The 24590-nt window shown below is 42.0% G+C and overlaps 1 protein-coding gene across 11 annotated transcripts in view; it reads left to right on the forward strand.

Annotated features, from left to right (window-relative positions):
* The window catches only part of LOC139263213 (gephyrin), a 903368-nt gene that overhangs the window by 287614 nt on the left and 591164 nt on the right, over positions 1–24590 (forward strand). For all 11 annotated transcript variants that reach the window (XM_070878953.1, XM_070878963.1, XM_070878956.1 and 8 more), the window contains exon 2: positions 16767–16845. In XM_070878953.1, coding sequence (XP_070735054.1) covers positions 16767–16845 — 79 coding nt within the window. The remainder of the gene's footprint in view (positions 1–16766; positions 16846–24590) is intronic.

A 24590-nucleotide genomic window follows, 5' to 3' on the forward strand; every position in this document is an offset into this window, starting at 1 on the left:
AAGAAAATACAGTGGGGTAGATTTTGACTTTTGGGGGGCTGACCCGCACTCTACTGTACTTTGTAGAGGAGGCCATTCAGCCCATCGCATCTTCAACTGGAGCTATCTACTCTCGTGTGACTTCTCTGTATCCTTTTATGTTCTTTATTATTCAGCTCCATTTTAAATGATATCTGTCTCAATGTTCACTTGTAATGGCTGCTCGATCTGGGGGAGAATAGACCACCACGATTTTGTGGCCTGGATCACATTTGAATCTGACCGGCAAGCTGTGGGCATCCTGTTTCTCCTGTACCCACAAAAAGAATTTAAAACGCAACCTTCCTAGGACCTCTTTAGCTCGCATGCTAGTGAAACTGGTCGGAGCGTTCATGGCGCATGCTCCGACCGCAAATGGCACCCAGAGTCCAATGTATGTCATAGGGCCCTGATTTTTGCACATTAAAAGGGGCCTACTGCCTGAAACAGGCAGGTGCTTTGGCCGCCCAGCGGTAAGCCCTGAGAAAGTCGCAGTGATCCGATTATCGGGACACTTTGGTAGGAAAAATAGTAACATCACCTACACCTTAGAAAATAAAAAACTGAATTGGGTAGAGGGATCTCGGGATATCAGTGAACAAATCATTAAAAGCAGCATCGCAGGCCAGCAAAAATGCTAACAATGCACTGGGATTTATTTCTAGAGGTATAGAAATCAAAAGTAGTGAAGTTATGTTAAATTTGTATAGGGACCTGGTCAGGTTGCATTTGCAGTACCGTGCACAGTTCTGGTCTCCAAAAATACATCTTGATGCGTGCCTTTTTAAAACACATGATTAATTCATTTGGAAGACTTGCTTGTTATATGATCAAATTTGACAAAATGCTAATTCATTTACTTTAGTGGGATTTGGTAGTTATCTTGTAACTATTTGCCTTTAAGGTGCTTCATGTAACGTTGAAAAACATAGTTTTGTAGAAAAAATGGCGGCTGCCTCACTTCCGCTCACTTCTGCTGCAAAATGCAACCGCCGCCATATTGGGCAATGCTGCTGTTGCCTGTGCTCGCTGCAAGTATTTTAATCCCCAGTGGCATGACGTCAATCGGTGTGCAACACCGAATTGACACACGCTCATCGATTTTGGAACTCGCCACTCCTCTTACGGCCCTCTCCAAAGTACACCCGTGCATGCAGTCATTGACAGCACGTAGAGCTGCGACAAAGCGACAGTGAGCTATGAATCGTACAGATAACTGGTAACTATGGGGAGCTCAGACTATGTAATTGGAGTGAAAACTGCTTCCATTGAGATGCATCAAATCTCCCCCTTGGTCAGTCAAACGTTACAGGAGGCAAATACTTTTAAAATAAACTATAACTACAGTTGTAAATAATCTCAGGATAAAAATCAAAGCTGCATTTCCTTAAATTTAATACATTGGGTTTTCTAGTTCAGGAACTGTTAAAATAATATGCAAAGTTTGGAAGTCTGTTTTTAAAAGGCTTAACACCATATTATCACCAAGAGTTCCTCAAAAGTCTGTTGTTAAAAGTTTAATTGAACTCTCTTTTCCACGATTTACATCAGTAAACTGGTGACCAAGAGATTCATGTTTCCCTTTTTTTCTAATTTATTTCAATTGATTTCTCATGCAACGGTTTAACGACATCTGTGGCACAAGGTGTTTCCAGTCACAGTTCCTCCAGATCTGACCTGTGTTTTAAAACCCAACCAGGGAGTGAATCCCCTATGTGACGTGCATTATTTTGCCTATTTTCAGCTGTCCTCCTTTCTAGATTCATTTTAGCATCCTTATTATTTCCTTTTGTGAACACTACCTGCTTTTATACCTTTTCCTGTCTGAATGACTATTAGTCATTTTATAAGCCATTAAATACAGTTCAGTACAAGTTGCTGAACTAATTCTCTACAAAACCAGTGTGACTTTCTCTAATTATACACCCTCTCCCTCCTCATAGGATATATAAACCTTTATAGACTTTCAGGATTTTTTTTAAGCATCCTTTTTTTGTGTGTGTTGTAGTCATCCTCAACCACCACCTCTCCCAGTTAACTGACATTAGGTTTCTCATCATCTCAGTAATGCATTACTTAGAAGTACAGTAGCCATTCTACACACAACAAAGTCCAATAAACAAATTTAGACTACTGGCCAGTTAACCTGTTTTTGGTGGTGTTGGTTGAGAGAGGAATGTTCGTCAAGACATCAGAAAATCTCTTTGGTCTTTTTGAAAAGAGGCCGTGAGATCTTCAGTGACCACCTAGACCAGCAGAGAGATTTAACATGTCATCTGAAGGACAGCATCTCCTGCAATGCAACACTCCCTCAGTATTCCACTAGGGTCCTCTATTACCACATACAATCTGCTGACTCACTTACAGAACTCCCAGTTTGTCGCAGATTCAATTTTGAAATAAAATATATTTGTTGCTGTCAGAGGATTTTCAGGGGAAGCCTACAGCTGTTGCCAGTATCAGTGGGCAGTTATCTCTGTTCTATTGCCTGGTTACAATTATTACATGCAGATGGCTCTTCAAAAGTTAACTTGCACAACTCTTCTTCCCTGCAAATAATATTAGAGGGAATGAAAAGTCATCCACATCATACTAAAATGCAAGAGGCATGTAAAAGTCTATTTGAAAAATACTTTTTGACAGACGTATGTTTAAAAACAAAAAAGTAACTAATTTGCTGTTTTTTTGAAAGATGTAGAACCTCTTCGAACAACAGGTAATTTTACCTGGAGTGAGAGTATGTCTGTTTTGGATCTGTATGCAGAGCTTTAGTGGCAGAGGGTGAATGCATGACTACTGATGTAGGTGAGCACAGGGCTGTTTTGTTTGCTGCCATATCAACTTCTAACTAATTCATTGTACGTGAAACATTTGGACACATTTCTAAGAGATGTGATCAGGCCCTTTATAAATGCAAGGCTTTCTTCTATCTTTATTTTAACCTGTTATTCTAAAATTATTTCTGAGACATTACATTTCAGATATTTATTCAAGCATCATTATTCTTACTTCATGTTTCGGGTTCATTGAATTGCTGTTGCTTTCGGAAGATGCACTTACGATAAAAGTGAAAATTCTCTTCTGCTTCTGATCCTTTTTCAGTGTTCCAATAACTTTTCCAGGAATACGGAGCATTCTATCCGTCTTGTTTGTCGTATTTCTTTTGTCATTTATATTACTTCCTGGGCTTATAAATTTGCTAATGTTTTCCAATTTGACACGATCCTACTTCTGGTTTATGTTTGCTTTCACTTTCATCAATACCTTTGTACAGTTGTACTTCAGTTTTATCTATTGATCTTAACAGCCCTTCTTCCCCTGCCACTCACTGCATAACCCTTTCACTTGTAATTAGACCTTCTGTAAATCATTGCCATAATTCAGATTATTGATGCCTCCACCATTCAATTATTTCATTACAATTTTTTTAAAAAGCTGTTCTATTAATACTTGGCTGTCTCTCTGGAAGAGCAAAAGAGGTAAAACAACCTTGCTAATGGACTTTCGGTTGATACCATCCAAACCATGCTAAATTCACAATGAGCGTTTCATGTTTCCAATCTTATTTTTTAAACTAATTCCATATTTGTAGAGAAAAGCTCCCTCAAATCTATCAAGCTCATTACCCATGACTAATGTAGTTATGCACACACCACAATTTCTTTAACCATTCAGACATGTATGTAAGATTAATAACTGATAAGTCTCTAAAGCCACATTTATGTTTGTTTTCTTAACATCTTCCAAAATTTGTTGACTATCATAATTACAAGTAGATTAAAAATTGCACCAGGCTGATTGGTGCATATCATTGTTGTTTCCTAGTTGAAACCTTTTTTTTAAAATACAGATCTTGGGCATTTTGTGTAATCATCTGCATAACTGTCACTTCCTAATTCCATTGAATAGTCTGCACTTTTAAAGAAACAAGGTGTAAGGTACAAACAGATTTTTAATCCAACTTTGATGCACATGATGGATAAAATAGCTTACTCTGGAATCTGTTTGGTGTAAAATTTAATTTGAGTTTATGTAAATGTATCTGCTCAAAGCTGTATTTGTTCTTGAACTGAAGAGATGGGTCTCCAGAGTGGTTGACATTCCAGCTTCTTCAATTTATATGTTTATATTGAGAGACTTGGGAATGTACAGATGTGATTCCTTTTCTCTACAGATGTCTGCAGGTTGTGTTGTGGTCAATACACAGTACAGGTACTGACTTACAGCCCAGTCACTTTAGAGTACAGGCTGTAATTGAGTATGTTAAATTTTTGCTTCTTGTTTCAAATTTCAGATCTGTACTAGATATTCCTTCTGGTTCAGCTTCAGTAGTCTCTCCTGTAACCGGATCTCCCGTTCCTCAACATCAGAAGTCTACATTTACTATCCAATATCTAGCACTATGATAGCGTGATCTGGTGCCGTAACACTTGAAACCCCTTGTTTTATGATACTGCATTTGATCTTCTGAAAAGAAGTGTGATAAATATTTGAGTGATTATGAATCCACAGGCTGATTTATTTTATAAACTATGAGTGCTCAGACAGGGTAAGATTGTACGGTAAATCATATTTTCTGTAACACGACTTGCAGCATTGAAAATCACCAAGTGCATGACACTGTCACTGTTGTAACCAGATCACACTCTGAAACTGTTCGGCCTGCACTTAAGAAGAGAATGTTCTCTTTTTAGATCTGGTTCCCTTACCAAATCATGTACACTGTCTTTGACCGCTTGCTTCTTTGTTGACTTATTTCTTAGATGTACAGGAAGCCAAAAGCTTGACCCAGTTCCTCTTCCAGCTTTCCATGTCTGGGGATTGGCCATTTGAGCTACCAATCAATTCTAGAGCATCTCGTACAATGGCATCTCTTCCCACCACACACTAACATGTCGGGAATCCATCAAGGATCTATCATTGGCCCCTTGTCTTCTTCATTTATATAGTGCCTTCAATGTGGTAAAAACATCCCAAGATTCTTCACAGGAATGTTATAAGAAATAATTTAAACACCAAGCCACATAAAGATATGTCATGACAAGAGATAGGTTTTAAGGAATGACTTAAAGGAGGAGAGAGAGGTAGAGACGGAGAGGTTTAGGGTAGGAATTACTGAGCTGGCCCTAGGCAACATCACCTGCAGACATGGGGTCAGCTTCCACATGTACACTGACAACACTTAGTTCCACCTCTCCACCATCTCTCTTGACCCTTCAACTTCCTGTATGCTGTCATCCAGTCTTGGACGAGCTGCAATTTCCTCCAGGCAAACATTAGGAAGATGAAGCCATCATCTTCAGCCTCCCACCACAAACTCCAGACCCCTGCCATCAACTCCATCCCCCCCTCTCCACCATCTCAGACTTAACCAGACTGTTGGTGTCCTATTCGACCTCGAGCTGAGCTCCCGACTGCATAACCTCTCCATTACAAAGACTGTTTACTTCCACTTCGGTAACATTGCCTGCTTCCACCCCACCTCAGCCCGCCTGCCATTGAAACAATAATCCACGCCTCTACCTTTCTGCGACTCTGGCTTCTTCTGCATCCTCCTACAAGTTTCTCACCATTGGCGTCTGTGCCTTCAGCCACACAAGTCCTATGTTCTGGAGTTCCGTCCCTCAGCTACTCCATGCTTCCTCCTTTAAGACCCTCTTTAAAAACTACCTTTATTGTCCCAACATATTGGTCACCTATCCTTCTTTGTCTCAGAGTCAATTAATTTTTGATTCTGTCATTTTGACGTGCTCAGGGACATTTTTCTACATTAACAGTGCTATGTAGATGCAAATTGCTGTTGCCCTCTGAGCAAGTGCTGCTTTGTTAGACATTCCGTCTTTCAGATGAGATATAAAACTGAAGTCCCATCTGCCTGTACAGGTGGATGCTAAAGGTCACATGGCATTATTTGAAGATGAACAAGAAGTTATCCTGTTCTGGCCAACATTTCTCCCTCAACTATCACCACCAAAAACAAATGTACTGTTTATTCATCTTATTTGCTATTTGCAGGACCTTGCTTTGAATAAGTTGGCAGTCCCGTTTGGCTTTGTAACAAAAATGACTTAAAAAAGTAATTCATTGTTCCTGAGAACACGAAGGTTGCTGTATAAATGCAATTTTTTTTCTTAGTCAAAATCATGACATTTTATCTGTTGCATGAAAAGTTTCAGTTTAGAATCATAGAATAGTACAGCACAGAAGGAGACCATTCCACCCATCGAGTCTTTGCCAGCTTTTTCGAAGAGCAATCCAGTTAGTCCCGCTCCCTGCTCTTCCCCCATATACTGCAATTTTTTCTCCAAGTATTTATCCAATTCCCTTTTGAAGGCTACTATTGAATCTGTATCCACCACCCTATCAGACAGAGCGTTCCAAATCCTAACCACTCGTGTAAAAATGTTTTTCCTTGTGTCACCTCTGCTTTTGTCAATGACCTTAAACATGTGTCCTCTGGTTATCAACCCATCAACCATTGGAAACAGCTTCTCTTTATTTACTTTATCTAAACCCTTCATGATTGTGAACACCTCTATCAAATCTCCTCTTAGCCTTCTCTGCTCTAAGGAGAACAACCCCAGCTTCTCCAGCCTATCCACATAACTGTGATCCCTCATCCCTGGTACCATTCTAGTAAATCTCTACTCTACCCTCTCCAAAGCCTTCATGTCCTTCCGAAAGAAGAAAACTTATTTAACCACATTCCTACTTAAGCCATTGCAAATTGTATTTGTAAAAAGCGTGTATGTGTTGCATTTTAACTGGAAGCTTGTGCTCATTTGTCTATTGTTGACTGTTATAGGTTGAGAATGGTGTTATTTGCCTGTATTTTCAACATTCTCTTTTAAAATTGAAGTATTTCAGAAAATGTGTTACCCATGGGTCACCACAGCAGGCAGAAACTGCAATTACAATGTTATGTTTGACAGCACTTTTCGCCCAGTTTATTTATTTATTCCCTCTCTTCCCTAACACTTACTAGAACTGAAGGAATGAAGATTTCTTTGTGATTGGTGAATGCTTTCTAAGGAGCCAAGTTACTTGTGCTTTGAAACTATTCCGTTCTACCATTTTTAACCATTAAAGTTGATGTGTGTGGCATGCTTTTCAGTGATAGCTTTCATGGTCACTTTGCCCCTTGGGGCAAAACCATTATACTGCCTGTAGTACCAGTTATACCTGTAGGTGGTGCAGTGATAGGAGTTTTCAATCTCTCGGGTGTCACACCTTGCCTGTCACAGACTATCCTAGCCATGGGTCCCACAAAGCAGGATTGATTGCATTGCTATTCTAGTAAATCTCTATTGTACCCTCTCCAACGCTTAAAATGAATATTATATTCCTGAAAGCTAAGAACAAAAACTGAATTAATTTCATTAAATTCATCTGCCCCTCATGACACCTAACAATTTATAAGTTCCCACAAACAGCAATGTAATAATATCCAGATAATCTGTTTTTTAGTGATGTTGGTTGAGGGATAAATATTGGCCAGGACACCGGGGAGAATTCCCCTATTCTTCTTCGAATACCATAGGATCTTTTAGATCCACCTTAGAGGACAGATGGAACTCGGTTTAACATCTCATCTGAAAGACAATACCTCCGACAGTGAAGCACTCCCTCAGTACTGCGCTGAAGAAAGAAAGGCTGACTTGCATTTATATAGCACTTTTCATGACCAAAAGGCTTTACAGCCAATGAAGTACTTTTAAAGTGTAGTCACTATAGGCCATCTCTCTGCCACGTATCAACCTTTACCTGAAACCAAATAAAAGCCTGGAATTTGAGGTTTGGATGACGGCGATCTGGCAGCGTTTGCCATTATTCTACCTTTGAAACTGACCGCAACTTCGGGATTTGGCGGAAACTGCTCCGCCACAGGCTGTGATGTGCCCGCGCTTCCCTCCGCCTCCACAGAGCCGGCAATCAGTGTACTATCTCAAATCATGGAAACTGACAAAGACTTCGGCTCTTCCGCAGTAATTATGCTGTTAAATTTCCACTAAAAATTAGACCCAGAGGGATTAGGTGTATCTGGGGTTTTAACGGTGTATTGACTGCTCAACAAAAGTTAAAAAGAAGTTTTTCTTTCTAAACAAAAGTTATGGCCCTAATTTTAATTCTGTGTTGTGTGAAATTTATCCATCTTAATAAACTTTTAAAAAAGTACATTTATTTCAGGTCTGCCTTTTCCCCATGTGAGAGCCCCAATCTTTGTTTTGCTCTCTCTAACATTTTTTAAAAGTTAGAATTTTAAGAGCTTACTTACTTCCTTGTTCATTGTCTATGAGAATTCTGTGTTTTGATTGGCTGTGTTGCTGTCAAAGCAACTCGCACTATAGGATTCCCCAATTTACTTCGTTGATTTGAATTACACATCAAAAAACTCAAACTTCTCAACACAGAGATCTTTGTGCGAAGCTTACTTAAACGCCTTTGCTTCACTGCTGTCCGCAAATTCCAAGTGTTTTTTATTGATGCTGTGCTGTATAGTGATGGCCTTTTTCTCTTCAATTCTGGACGGTCTGTAAATAATCATTTATTCCACTTTGGTTCCAAAAGCATAGTAATAATTCAACTTGCAGATAAACCTGGCCCACAACTCACCCAATATAAATCATGACAGGCTGTGTTGGTGGTACTGGAATATTACTGTACAACATTAAAGATCATTTCAGTTTAACATTGGTACAGCCCACTCTGCCATTTCACACTATATTATAGCCAGATTGTTCAGTGTATAAACTACTGCAGAGTTATTACATGATTCACATTAGTTGCCACGATTGACATCTACTATCTTGCCACCATGCTCAGTGCATTATTGGTAATAATTTGCTTTCAATTGTGGTTTGGAATTGCAAGGCTGTTAAGCAATCTTAGGGTTCAGATAACATTCAAGTTTGTGCTTTGCTGTGACTTTTGTGATTTCCTTGTATCATTCCACTGGAGCTCCCTTCAGTTATCTATTACTATTTTATGTATTTCTGTTGTCAGCCCTCTTAAAAGGCAAATGCAAAATGTATTACTTTGGCTCAAAGACTATTTTCATGATGGATTTATTTTTTCCCTTTGTATTTCCCATGCCATGCCCCATGAATGGACAGGCAGGGAAGCAGCCCTTATGTTTCTACCAGTGCTACTCTAACCATCTAACTGGAGATGTGAGAGTGTGGGTCATATTTACCATTTGGAGCATTCCGTAGATTTTTAAATGATGTTTAGCACGCAGTTTGAGTTATTATACGCACAGTGTGAAACCCAGAAGATGCTAGACTACTTACTGGAGCTGATATCACCACTTGGCTGCATTACACTCGAGAGTCAGGTCGTCACTGGATTCCCGAATTACAGTGGCACCCTTGTGTCGATGTGCATCAGAGGCAACTTCACATTCATCTGAAATGGATAGTGTAACACCACTGAAAAATAGGCAGAGTAGACAGAATATCATGAAAAGTATTTGAGTACAACAGTCCTCCAAAGACTGATGAACTTGAAAGGACAAAATTAACTTCTCAACTTGGAAGTATTTGCCCTGCCCTAGGCAAGCCAATTAATGTGGATTGGATGAAGTGAGGATGATAGTTAACCTGTGTTTCACATGAAAGAAATTCACAAATTTAAGAAGCCAAATGCTGCAGTTTTTTTTAAGAATAAGACCCAATTGTGAAAATGAAAATTAAGGCTGCATAGTTAAATGCAGAAGGGTCCCACTGGGACATGAGTAACCTAGAAGTGAAATGCTTAGAGTTACAAAAGGAATGTTAAGGGGAATCTTAATGCAAATCTTAATCTCCTCCGGAGATTTCAGAGCAGCTGTTTATGTACCTGCAGAAAAGTTTGAAGTTGAATTGCAACCATGAAATGAATTTTGTCGAGTATATTACCCCGAATCCAATATTTGTCTTTGAACGTAGTTTGAATATATTAAAAGATGGCTTGAAGCACACTGCAGGCATCCATCTTTAATTCAAAAATGTGGTATGAATGGAATTGGTTTTCTTTGAAGTACCCCTTCGTGTATAACATTTTTGTTTTGTTCACTATTTTAACTTTCTTAATATTTGTGTGTACACGTGAGTGTTAAATGCATGAAAGCGTTGAGCACATACACAGTTCAGGAGCGGTTTGTACAGTATCCAGTTAAATATGTGGCAACAGCTGTACAATGCCGTTCGAAAGCACAAATTTAATTCCCTCATCAAACATCATAATAATATGGCTGGAGACTCAATATTTGGTGCCGTTATATTTATTGCAGCAGAGTAACTAATCCAATCGTACAAGTGTACTGTACAACACGTGGTAAACAAGATGAAAATGGCAGCCAAGTGAATAATAACTTCAACCAGTGTAACATTTGCCACGAATGTAGAAAAACATTCCAAAGGAACTTCGCAGAGGCAGAAGAAGAAAATAGACACTGAGTCAAAGAAAGAAATATTAGATGAGGTGACCAAAAGCTTGGTCAAAGATAGGTTTTAAAGAGGGAGAGAGGTGAGCAGGCGGAGGGGTTTGTGGTGGGAATTCCACAATGTGGGAACTTGGTGGCTGAAAGCACTGCTGCCAATGTTGGGATAAAAGGAGGAAGGATGCAGAAGAGGCCAGAGCTTTGTGGAGAGAAGCAGGTTGGGGGAGGATGCAGTGCTGGAGAGGATTACAGAGATAGTGAGGGACAAGGACCTGGAGAGACTTAAATGTTAAATTTGAGGCATTAGGGGATGGGAGTCAATGTAGGTCGATGACAGGGGTAACAATCAAATGTGACTTGGTGTGAGATTGGATAAAAGAAGCAGAATTCTTCAAGAGCTGAAATTTGCAGAGGGTAGGAGGCCATCCCGGAAAGTATTAGCATCATCGAGTGACAAAGGCATGGATGAGGGTTTAAGCAGTAGATGGACTGAGGTAGGGACGGAGATAGATCATGTTACAGAGGTGGAATTGGGTGTTTAAGAGGATATGGGATATGAAGCTCCGCTCATGAGCTGAGTAGGACACCGAGGTTGTGAACAGTTTTGGAAAGGGAGGTGTAGTTAGTGGCAAAGTTACACATTTTATGGTGAGGCCTTCCCAATGTTTAGCTGGAGGAAATTGCAGTTCATCCAAGACTAGATGACGGACAAGCAGCTTAACAGCATCGAGGCAATAGAGATTTCAAGAGAGATGGTGGGCTGGTTGGTATCAGTATAGATGTGGAAGCTGACCCCATTTCTCCAAATGCCAAGGGGCATCATGTACATGAGGAAGAGGAGGGGGCCCAAGGATAAATCCTTGTGGGGACTCTAGGTGCAGGGACATAAAGAGAAGCCATTGTTGGAGATACTTTGGATATAATTGGATAGGTAAAATTGGAACCAAGTAAAGGCAGTCCCACCGGGCTGGATAATGGAGGAAAGGCTTTGGAGGAGGGTGGTGTTGTCGATCATGCCAAAGGGTGCTTGAGGACAAGCAGGGATAGAAACATAGAAACGTAGAAAATAGGTGCAGGAGTAGGCCATTCGGCCCTTCTAGCCTGCACCGCCATTCAATGAGTTCATGGCTGAACATGCAACTTCAGTACCCCATTCCTGCTTTCTCGCCATACCCCTTGATCCCCCTAGTAGTAAGGACTTCATCTAACTCCTTTTTGAATATATTTAGTGAATTGGCCTCAACAACTTTCTGTGGTAGAGAATTCCACAGGTTCACCACTCTCTGGGTGAAGAAGTTTCTCCTCATTTCAGTCCTAAATGGCTTACCCCTTATCCTTAGACTGTGACCCCTGGTTCTGGACTTCCCCAACATTGGGAACATTCTTCCTGCATCTAACCTGTCTAACCCCGTCAGAATTTTAAATGTTTCTATGAGGTCCCCTCTCAGTCTTCTGAACTCCAGTGAATACAAGCCCAGTTGATCCAGTCTTTCTTGATAGGTCAGTCCCGCCATCCCGGGAATCAGTCTGGTGAACCTTCGCTGCACTCCCTCAATAGCAAGAATGTCCTTCCTCAGGTTAGGAGACCAAAACTGTACACAGTACTCCAGGTGTGGCCTCACCAAGGCCCTGTACAACTGTAGTAACACCTCCCTGCCCCTGTACTCAAATCCCCTTGCTATGAAGGCCAACATGCCATTTGCTTTCTTAACCGCCTGCTGTACCTGCATGCCAACCTTCAATGACTGATGTACCATGACACCCAGGTCTCGTTGCACCTCCCCTTTTCCTAATCTGTCACCATTCAGATAATAGTCTGTCTCTCTGATAAAGGAAGGTTGTCACATTCACAAACCGTATGTGATTCGTGACTTTGGTTCAAACCATTTTGGTGCTGTGGTCGGGGCAGAAACAGGAGTAGGCCATTTAACCTCTTGAGTCTGTATCACCAATCGGTTAGATTATAGTTGATCTGTGTCTCAACTCCATTTACCCGCCCTGCTGCATTTCCCTTGATATCCTTACTTAATGATCACAGTCTTGAAAATTTCAATTGACCGAACATCAAGTCTTTTGGGGGAGAGAGCTCCAGGATTCCACGACCCTTTGTTTGAAAAGTGCTTTCTGATTTCACGCCTAAACGGCCGAGCTCTAATTTTAAGATCATTCCCCCTTGTTGTGGATACCATATTGAATCCCTTTATCATTTTAAACATCTTGATTAGATCACCGCTCAATCTTCTAAACTCAAAGGAATACAAGCCATGTTTATGTAACCTGCCCGAAGTCTTGGGCCCGGCCGGGCCCGGCCCGTTCAGCCTCCCTCCCCCTTCTTCTTTCCCTCCCCCCCATCTCCTTTCCCCCCCCCATCTCCTTTCCCCCCCCATCTCCTTCCCCCCCCCATCTCCTTTCCCCCCTATCTCCTTTCCCCCCCATCTCCTTTCCACCCCCCATCTCCTTTCCACCCCCCATCTCCTTTCCACCCCCCATCTCCTTTCCACCCCCCATCTCCTTTCCCCCCCATCTCCTTTCCCCCCCATCTCCTTCCCCCCCATCTCCTTCCCCCATCTCCTTCCCCCCTCTCCTCCCCCCCATCTCCTTTTCCCCCATCTCCTTTCCACCCCCCATCTCCTTTCCCCCCCATCTCCTTTCCACCCCCCATCTCCTTTCCACCCCCCATCTCCTTTCCCCCCATCTCCTCTCCCCCCATCTCCTTTCCCCCTCATCTCCTTCCCCCTCATCTCCTTTCCCCCCTCTCCTTTCCCCCCCTCTCCTTTCCCCCCCTCTCCTTTCCCCCCTCTCCTTCCCCCCCTCTCCTTCCCCCCCTTTTCCTCCTCCCCCCTTCCCCCTTCTCCTCCCCCCCTTCCCCCTTCTCCTCCTCCCTCCCTTCCCCCTTCTCCTCCTCCCCCTGCCCCCTTCTCCTCCTCCCCCCTGCCCCCTTCTCCTCCTCCCCCACTTCTCCCCCATCCCTCCCCCTTCCCTCTCTCTCTCTCTACCCCCTCCTCCCCCTCCCCTCGCTGTCAGAAACACAGACACTGACAGACAGAGAATGTGAGACACACACAGACAGAGAGATAGAGACACTGACAGAGACACACTGGGTGGGGGGGGGGGGGGCATCCCAGCACGCTGTTGGAGGGCTACCGGTGCTGCAGTCGGTAAGTAGAAAATGTTTTATTTATTGATTTTTAAAAAACATTATTTCTTATTAATTTTTTTGATTGATTTATTGATGTTTTTATCATTTATTATTGATGATGGCTTTTTATTTGTAAAACTGAAGTGTTTAATGTTTGTAAACTTCCCTATAAACTCCCCCCCCCCCCCCATTCCCTACGCCTGATTTGTAACCTATGCCTGATTTTCTAAAGTGTAGACAAGGTTTTTTCGAGCGTACAAAAATCTTCACTTACTCCATTCTAAGTTAGTTTGGAGTAAGTTTTCACTGATGAAACTTTGAAAACAGGCGTAAGTGGCTGGACACGCCCCCTTTTGAAAAAAAAAGTCTGTTCCAAAGTGAAACTGTTCTAACTGACTAGAACTGGAGCAAACTAAATGGTGAGAATTCCGATTTCTAAGATACTCCGTTCTACACCAGTTGCTCCTAAAAATCAGGAGCAAATCATGGCGAAACTTGGGGCCATTGAGCCTGTCAATGTCCCTTTGTAACTTCTCCCTTCCATCTACTGTGCATTCAAATGTAGAAAGTTGGATATGCAAGTCATTAATATATATGGCAAAAAGCTGAGGCGCAGATCCCTTAGGGAACACCACTTGTCACACCCGACTAATCAAATAACGTTCCCTTTATACCTACTGTCTGTTTCCTAGCTTCCAACCAATTAGTAACCCATGTCACATGGGGAACCTTTTTTTTTATCGTTTCTGGGATGTGGGCATCGCTGACAAGGCCAGCATTTATTGTCCATCCTTAATTGCCCTTGAGAAGGTGGTGGTGAGCTGCCTTCTTGAACTGCTGCAGTCTGTGTGGTGAAGGTGCTCCCACAGTGCTGTTAGGGAGGGAGTTCCAGGATTTTGACCCAGTGACGATGAAGGAACAGCAATATATTTCCAATTCAGGATGGTGTGTAAGTTGAAGGGGAACTTGCAGGTGATGGTGCTCCCATGCACCTGCTGCCCTTGTCCTTCTAGGTGGTAGAGATTGTGGGTTTTGAAAGTGCTGCCGAAGAAGCTGTGGCGAGTTGCTGCCGTGCATCTTATAGATGGTTTCTGTGTGCTTTCATTTTTGGTAATCTCGTGTGCAGAACAAATGCCTTCTGGAAGTCCATATAGGAAGCATCTATCTATCATGCTGGTGACCTTCCCAAAAAATTCAACAAGATTCGTCAGCCATGACCCACCGTCATAAATCCATTCTGACTCCCTTTGATCAGCTCATACATGTCCAAGTGCTCAGTCACTCCTTCTCTGGTAGATTCCAGTAACTTCAGCACAATTGATGTTAAACCACCTGGTCTGTATTTACCTGGTTTCTCTCTTGCCTTCCTTCTTAAATAATGGAATGACATTTGCTACTTTCCAATCCAATTGCTAAATCTAGAGAGTTTGCAATATCGCATCTGCAATTTCCTCACCTATCGGGTCCTGAAGATTTAACTATCTTAAGTCTTATTATTTTCTCTATTATCATTTTTGTTTTACTTATATTAAGTTGTAGAGATTGAAGCAGTGAGTTGCAGGAGAAATGGGCATAGATTTGGGAGGCCTAACCATGTTCATGAACTTAGAGGAAAGTGAGGGTGGAGGTGGATCGATCATTTGCAATGACAGAGGGTGCGACCGTGTGTTTTTGGCAAAGGGGATGATGATGGTTTTGAAAGGAAGACAGAACCATTTACAAAGTCAGCTTGCATGGCAGGTGGGGAGGGAATTTGGATGGTTCATCGATCAGTGGGAATGGGGTTGAAGAAGCAGGAGGTGAGTCTCACAGGTGAGATGAGGTTGGAGAGGGTGTGGGGAGATGGAGGAGAAATTATTGAGAGCCTGGATGTGGGGCTGGCGTGGGTGCAGCTTTGGAATGGTAGGCAAGGGGAAGAGGGTGAATCAGCAGAGGCAGTTGAATGATGGTGAAAAAAAAATCCATGAACCTTTCCTATGAACTCCCTCATTCTTTGGTTGAAGTTCAAGTTGGAACATACATTATATATTGGCCATTGTTCACAATGGGAAATCATTCCTCCTCCTCCTCCACCTACCCCCTGCCCCCCCCCCGTCCCCCTTGTATGATGGCTACTGATTGTTCAACATGAAGAAAGCATTTATTGATGCTTGCAGTCTTGGAAGTTTTTGGAAATGATGAAGCCTTGTTTAGTGAAAGCATAAATGTAACTTGCAATTTAGGAGTACCCTTCTTTCACATTAGTCATAGAACTTGTTTGTGATGCAGGAAGGGTAAAAACAAAGGAAGTTCTCACTATCATCTTAGAAATCATTGCCATGTAATTTTCAGTGTCGTTTTGTTTTAAACGTTACAAAGTCAATTCTCTTGCTCTTATAGATATGAGACAGACTATTTTTTTGATTCTTGTGTATATGCTGCTTAGTAATATTCCAGATTGTGTATAAAAGTTTATTATTTTGAAAGTTTTATCATACCAAAACAGATTTTGAACTTATTGATCACTGGGGAATTGGTTCAAAGCTCTATTGCTACTAACTCCTTCAAGCAAGCTTTACTTAAATGTAGTGCACACTTCATCCTTAAAGGACACTATTTCCATCAAAGTATATTTGGCAAACCTGTTGTTGGCTTGAAAACTCAGAACACAATTATTGTGTACCGATGTCACTAAAATGCATCAACTGAAACAAATTTGAAAAAGCACCAGAATGTTTTTCTTAATCTTTCTAACATCGTTTAAAAGGGTTCTTCTCAGTGGAATGTTATTTTTCAGTTAAAATATAATTGTTTTTCAGTTGGCCTACATACATTTTGCAAGATTTCCAGATAGCTTATCTGGTTAAGCTAGTGAGTTGCTAACACTAAGGTTGAAATGGTGTAGGTAATAGGAGCACAATAGCACCACTTGGTTCCCCTGCCTAAAACTGGAAGTGCATATACATATCTATGGTCTTGACTGTAATACTGCTCGAGGTTAAATACCCTGCCGAATCTCACCGTCCAAGCTCACATATGAAGACTGGTGATTTGGGTGAGGTACTGGAGGCAAGGAGATTGTACCCAGGAAGAATCAATGTGTTCAAGGGAGGGGAGGGAAAAGGTTGACTGAAAAGAGGAAGAGAAAGATTCTTGGTTGAAAGGCAGTATTTGAAAATATCACTGTGATTTTCTGTTCATCTTTTACAGTGAGTGATAGCTGCTTCAGAAACCTTGCAGAAGATAGAAGTGGGATAAACCTTAAAGACCTGGTTCAAGATCCTTCACTGTAAGTATGACACAGCCAAGATCAAATTCGTTGCGCAATTTAAGCCATTTAGACATCAAACATGGAATAATAATGATTATATTTTTCAAAATAATTCTACTTTATTGTAATATAATGAAATGTAATTTATTCGACTGAGTCCTCTCATGTACTTGCTTTGTATTCAAAAACTTGGAGAGGTGACTACAATCCTTGTGTAGCATCAATCTCTAAGGACACAGAAAAACTGTTACACCCATAATGAACTTTAGAAATGTTGAAACAGAGAGTGGTGAAAAAAGGCATTTCAGATATTTTATCCTCAGAGCCATTGAAAGTATTTGCAGTATTAAATGTCCTATTGGATTAAGTGTCACCAAATCTGAGAGAAGATAAATATGGTGAAAATACAGTGATAAATTGTGAATAGACTATTAAAGGAAACTTTCTTTGCATTTTCATTTTAAGTGACATTGGTAATGCTACTCTATACTGTGCACTAATTTACAGTTAATAGAGTTGAAAAAAATCACCCCAAGATTCTGTGTGAATTCCTGCCAAGTTTACCTTAAATTCAGTCATTGGCAAATTGCTGACGGTTAGTTGAACAAATTATTTGCCCAAATGCAGTGTTTTAAGAATATTATTTTTTTAAATTATTTATTTATTCAGTGGCATATTCATCAATGATATATATTCATCAATAATATTGATAATAAAAATGGTAGATGGGTCACAACATTCCATTTCAAAATGCATTGAAAACTCCAACTTCAACTGTCTTCGTGGTATTTTAGCGTTGCAACACCTGTTAAGCTGCTTAAAGTTTTAGCTTATATTTGTAATTCCCTAACCCTAGTAACGCCCTAGCTGCTGGCATGCTGCAGGTGTTTTTCATTCTGGGTGTAGAAGCGGTGGCCAGGTCATCTGTTCCGCTCTGCCCGCCTGATTCAGTCAGTGGGGGTCCTGATCAGTTTTCATGGTTGGACCTCATTAACCTTAAATAGATGAGCTGCTGGTGCTAATCGTTCTCCTTATAGGTAGATTGTCACTTGGGAGGATGAGCTGGGCAGTTGCTAATTAAAGGCAGCCTGCAACACCTTAAAGGGGAGATTCTGCTGTTCACTCATTCATTGACACTTGTAGAGATGCAGAGTATACAGTGATTAGAAAATGATGTGATGGATCTCTAGTTCAATCACTTGAGCAGTTGATGCCTGCATTGTTGTCTGTATATTACACAAATAAAAAGGATGCACTTTTCAGTGGTGAAGAGCGCGTTATTGAAGCAGCAGGCAGCACGCCATCATCCAGGACCCACCACTTCTCGGATGCAGCCATGGATATGCTTATGGAGCAAGTGATCAACAAGAAGGAAGTCCGCTTCGCCCCCAATGGGAGAATGGTACTCCTTCAAATTAGTCAGCAGGAATGGAGAGAGGTGGCTGAGCAGGTCAATGCCAGCAGCATTGTTCGAAGGATCTCACCAGGACTGCCTTGGCAAAACATCCTTTCACAAATCTCTTACTCTCTGTACAACCCTGGACCACCCGACTTTAGCCCAGCACAATCAATCTTACCCTTCCCCACTTCTCATGCCTCTCCTCCAATCACAACGGAACACTTCTCTTGTATTCACACACGCAATTCCTGCTGTTGCCCCCCCCCCCCTCACCTATTTGGGTGTAAAAGCAGCAGGCAGAGTCGAGGGTTATGGGGAGCGGGCAGAGAAGTGGAGTTGAGGCCAAGATCAGATCAGCCATGATCTTCTTGGATGGCTCGAGGGGCCAAAGGACTTACTTCCGTTCCTATTTCTTAAGTTCTTATTTCTCTCCCATGGGCACACTTGCTGCTGCTGCTTCTCATCGTGTGCACTGTGCAAAATATCCTCATACATCTTCAAAACCCTTCAACAGGGCATACACGAACCCACTGCAGAAGAAGCTGGCACACAACCAAAGAGAGACTTCAAGACAGGAGGAGGTCCTGGTATAGTCTAACCTCTGACACCAATGGAGGAGGCATTTATTGACATAATTTGCAGAGAGAATCCATGCATAGCAGGGTGTTTGGACATCTTCCTTTCCTTTTCTCTTTTTACTTAACTTGTTCTGTCACCCACTCACACACCATGACAACCTGGTGCTTTATTGCGCTGCCACTCATCTATTACTGCTTCCCCTTGCCCTTATCCCTCCCTCCTCAGACAACTTGGGGCCCTGCATGTGCACATACTGATGGTGCATCTTCAGGTTCTTCCCATCACTCGCCCCTCACCCTTGCAAGGACCAGCACAGAAATTGGCACCCCCCCGTGGTATAGTGACTGAGTTCAAGTCGTCCGCATTGTCTGGTTCACTGAGCACAAGTGAGCAGGTGCCAGTGGAAAGGATAGCCTAGGAAACAGCTCACCGGATGGCAAGCTCTTGATCTTGCTCTGCTAAAGAGAACAGAGATGCAGACTTTAGGGGTACAATTTTTAAAAGAAAGATGCCTTCTCTGCGCCAATAATTACTGAATGCACTGGACTGTCTGTCAGGGAGCTTCCGCAACATGTCGGAGCATGTGAAGAATCCACTGACGACTTTTGTCGGGTTCTCATGCATGGAATGGTCATTTGCCGTCAACAATGGAGCATGCAGTGGACGACACAACTGGGTCCTCCTTGCAGAAGTCTGCGGTGTAATAACATCTCTCAAAAAAGCTTATTCTGGGCCATTCAGGCACTGGGCTCCTCCGTCTTGGTCAGCCTGGGAAATCAAATAGATAGGGGTTTCAATCACTTAATGGATATCCTACAATCTGCTCTCCTGCAGCCCAGTAGTAGAGGCAGTCACGCTGAGAGAATGGAAGTGTTGCCCTTTCTCAGAACCACAACACATCTGGACCCTTGTGACCCCCTCAACCAATACCTGCCCTGTTGACAGAAAGCCAGCTGGATCAGACTGCCACAGCAGCCACCTAAATGTTGCAGTCTGGAGCCAGGCTCTTTCAGAAGTCAACGACCACAATCGTCTTGGGAGCCCTTGACTGAGCAGCCTTCCCCCTCCCATCCTAAAGCCACTGGGAGAGAACCTCGTAAGGGCACAAGAGTAAGATAAGAGAGCAATTAACACAAGCAGTATGGGCACACACCAGGGTGATAATTAGTGTGTAGACATTTGTGTAAGCCAATAAGCAACCTTTTGTGCACAATCTCGGTTTTAAAATCTGGTTTGCTGCACACTGCTGTTCTATATTACTGATGTCACACTCTGCCTCCAATTGATGACTGATGTTTGACTATTCTATGTATCTTTCTGTGACAAGATTTAAATTGAGCTTTTTGCATTTTTGGAGGACTTATCCAAAGATAAATGGCCATTAATCTGCACAATTGGGTGTGGAGCTTTGATTGAACAGAATTATCGTTTCCCTCCTTATATTGATCAGCACTTTAAGATCAAAACATTAGTTATATCATTCATCATTGAATTTGACCATTTGTTGACAGTCTCCACCACTTGTTCATCGTCATGGTGCCATCACTCCTCTTACAAAAGCTGCATATTAATACACTAGTAGATCTCCCATGGCAATAGAAACAGCAAATTGGATTTTACCCAGTTTTATGATAGAAACAGTAGAAAAGACAATAGTAACTTTTTATTGTGTGATTATATAAGCAGTTCTAAGTTAGAATTTACTTTTTCAATAAAATTGTGGGAAGAATTGTTTTTTTTTTGTTGTAATAAGCAAATGTCTGGCTGCATCTTCCTAAATATTTCCATATTATTGATTGAGTAATTGCAAGTTCAACTTTGAGGTCGGTCAATATAGGAGGGAAATGTAAGGGATGCCTTTTATGGTCAATTATAGTGGCACAAATACTAAACCATTTTTAAAAAGTGGAGCTGTGTTTATTTCATAAGATTGACAAGAATCAAAAATCTGTGTCATTTTTAAACCAAAATGAGTGGCTGAGCTTCTCTCTTAAATGAGTAAAATTAATGCACTAATCCTGTCCACCACTGACTGAATTTCACTCTCTGTTGGCAGACCCCACTCTCTCCCCAAGATCCAGGCTCTATTCTCTCCTTTCAAGTCTTGATATGTCTCCAATGTTTAGTATAGAGGGTTAGATGTGCATGGAGAATTTGGAAGCAGCTGTGGTAAAACTCTGTCCCTAAAGCAACGGCAAACTTGCCACACAATAGCCGTGTGGACTCAGCAACAGTGACTCATGAATATGTTAAATATTAAATTCGATACCTAGGGCCACATTTGTAGAAAACTCAACAACCAACAACTTTCATTTATATAGCGCCTTTAATGTACATATTACATAGAAAATAGGTGCAGGAGTAGGCCATTCGGCCCTTCGAGCCTGCACCGCCTTTCAATAAGATTATGGCTGATCATTCCCTCAGTACCCCTTTCCTGCTTTCTCTCCATACCCCTTGATCCCCTTAGCCGTAAGGGCCTTATCTAACTCCCTCTTGAATATATCCAATGAACTGGCATCAACAACTCTCTGCGGCAGGGAATTCCACAGGTTAACAACTCTCTGAGGGAAGAAGTTTCTCCTCATCTCAGTCCTAAATGGCCTACTCCTTATCCTAAGACTATGTCCCCTTGTTCTGGACTTCCCCAACATCAGGATCATTCTTCCCACATCTAACCTGTCCAGTCCCATCAGAATCTTATACGTTTCTATGAGATTCCCTCTCATCCTTCTAAACTCCAGTGAATAAAGGCCCAGTTGATCCAGTCTCTCCTCATATGACAGTCCAGCCATCCCTGGAATCAGTCTGGTGAACCTTCACTGCACTCCCTCAATAGCAAGAACATCCTTCCTCAGATTAGGAGACCAAAACTGAACACAATATTCCAGGTGAGGCCTCACTAAGGCCCTGTACAATTGCAGTAAGACCTCCCTGCTCCTATACTCAAATCCCCTAGCTATGAAGGCCAACATACCATTTGCCTTCTTCACCGCCTGCTGTACCTGCATGCCCACTTTCAGTGACTGATGAACCATGACACCCAGGTCTCGTTGCACCTCCCGTTTTCCTAATCTGCCGCCATCCAGATAATATTCTGCCTTCGTGTTTTGGCCCCCAAAATGGATAACCTCACATTTATCCACATTATACTGCATCTGCGATGCATTTGCCCACTCACCTAACCTGTCCAAGTCACCCTGCAGCCTCTTAGCGTCCTCCTCACAGCTCACACCGCCACCCAGTTTAGTGTCATCCGCAAACTTGGAGATATTACACTCAATTCCTTCATCTAAATCATTAATGTATATTGTAAAGAGCTGGGGTCCCAGCACTGAGCCCTGCCTGCCATTCTGAAATGGACCCGTTTATCCCGACTCTCTGCCTCCTGCCTGCCAACCAGTTCTCTATCCACGTCAGTACATTACCCTCAATACCATGCGCTTTGATTTTGCACACCAATCTCTTGTGCGGGATCTTGTCAAAAGCCTTATGAAAGTCCAAATACACCACATCCACTGGTTCTCCCTTGTCCACTCTGCTAGTTACATCCTCAAAAAATTCCAGAAGATTCGTCAAGCATGATTTCCCCTTCATAAATCCATGCTGACTTGGACCGGGCCTGTCACTGCTTTCCAAATGCGCTGCTATTTCATCTTTAATAATTGATTCCAACATTTTCCCCACTACTGATGTCGGGCTAACCGGTCTATAATTACCCGTTTTCTCTCTCCCTCCTTTTTTAAAAAGTGGTGTTACATTAGCTATCCTCCAGTCCATAGGAACTGATCCAGAGTTGATAGACTGTTGGAAAATGATCACCAATGCATCCACTATTTCTAGGGCCACTTCCTTAAGTACTCTGGGATGCAGACTATCAGGCCCCGGGGATTTATCAGCCTTCAATCCCCTCAATTTCCCAAACACAATTTCCTGTCTGATAAGGATATCCTTCAGTATCTCCTTCTCACTAGACCTACTGTCCCCTAGTACAATTGGAAGGTTATTTGTGTCTTCCTTTGTGAAGACAGAACCGAAGTATTTGTTCAGTTGGTCTGCCATTTCTTTATTCCCCATTATAAATTCACCTGAATCCGAATGCAAGGGACCTACAGCATAGAAACAGGTCATTCGGCCCAACCAGTCCATGCCAGTATTTCTGCTCTACTCGAGTCTCCTCCCAGCTTTCCTCATCTAACCCTATCAACTTAGCCCTCCATTGCCTTCTCCCTCAGATGGTTGTCTAGCCTCCCCTTAAATGCGTCTGTACTATTTGCTTCAACCACTCCCTGTGGTAGCGCGTTCCACAATCTCACCACTCTCTGGATAAAGAAGTTTCTTCTGAATCTCTATTTGATTTCTTTGGTGACTAACTTGTATTGATGGCCTCTAGTTATGCTCGTCCCTACAAGTGGATACACACTCTCTGTATAGTATAGTTTAGCATTAGGCAGTCCCTCGTATCGAGGATGACCTGCTTCCACATCAAAAAGGGATGAGTTCACAGGTGTTTCAATGAGGGACCTGACATTCTAGCCCCTCCGCCTGTATTCCTAGATCCCTTTGCTCCTCTACCCCATTTAGATTCTTATTTTTCAAGTAATAAGTGACCTCCCTATTTTTCTTACCAAAATGTAATACCTCACATTTATCTATGTTGAATTTTATTTACCAATTATATACCCATTCTGCAAGTTTATTAATGTCCTCCTGTAATTTGTTGCCGTCCTCTTCAGTATTGACTATCCCCACCCTCCCAATTTGGTTTCGTCTGCAAATTTAGAAATTGTGTTTTTGATTCCAAAGTCTAAATCGTTAATATAAATTGTGAATAATGCTGATCCTTGTGGAACACCACTACTCACCTGCTACTCTGAATTAGCTTCCCTTTATCCCTACTCTCTGCTTTCTGTCTTGAAGCCAGCTAGCTATCCATTCTGCTACTTGTCCCCTGACTCCGCAGTCCCTGACTTTAGTCATTAGTTATTGTGTGGTACCTTATTGAAGACTTTTGAAAATCTAGATAAATTACATCTAATGCATTACCCTTGTCTACTCTCTCTGTTACCTCTTCAAAAAATTGAACTAGGTTGGTCAAGCAAGACTTTCCCTTTTGAAATCCATGTTGACTATTTTATTCATTTCCAAATGTTCTTCTATTTTCTCCTTTAATAGGGATTCCATTATTTCCCCCTGCCAAGCCCCCGGCCATCTGCCCCAACCTCTCCCCATGTGGCACGATGTCAAACTTCATGAAACAAAACTCCTGGAAGTAGGAACACTCACTGTACTAAAGCACCTCATCATATCGGTCTCATCGCACTTGGAGAAGAAGGCGGCTCAGATTGTGGCTATAATGGCCCCAAGGTTCCGCATGATTTGCTCCTGATTTTTAGGAGCAACTGGTATAGAACGGAGTATCTTAGAAATCGGAATTCTCCACATTTAGTTTGCTCCAGTTCTAGTCAGTTAGAACAGTTTCACTTTGGAACAGAATTTGTTTTTCAAAAGGGGGCATGTCCGGCCACTTACGCCTGATTTCAAAGTTTCGTGAGTGAAAACTTACTCCAAACTAACTTAGAATGGAGTAAGTGAAGATTTTTGTACGCTCGAAAAAACCTTGTCTACACTTTAGAAAATCAGGCGTAGGTTACAAATTAGGCGTAGGGAACGAGGTGGGGGGGGGGGGAGGGAAGTCAATAAATTCTACAATCAATCCTTAGTTATACTTATACAAATATTATACAAATAAATCCAACCTGAATAAAAATTTATAAGCAAAGAA

Source organism: Pristiophorus japonicus, chromosome 4, assembly GCF_044704955.1.
Source record: "Pristiophorus japonicus isolate sPriJap1 chromosome 4, sPriJap1.hap1, whole genome shotgun sequence".
In the NCBI taxonomy this organism is placed as follows: Eukaryota; Metazoa; Chordata; class Chondrichthyes; family Pristiophoridae; genus Pristiophorus; species Pristiophorus japonicus.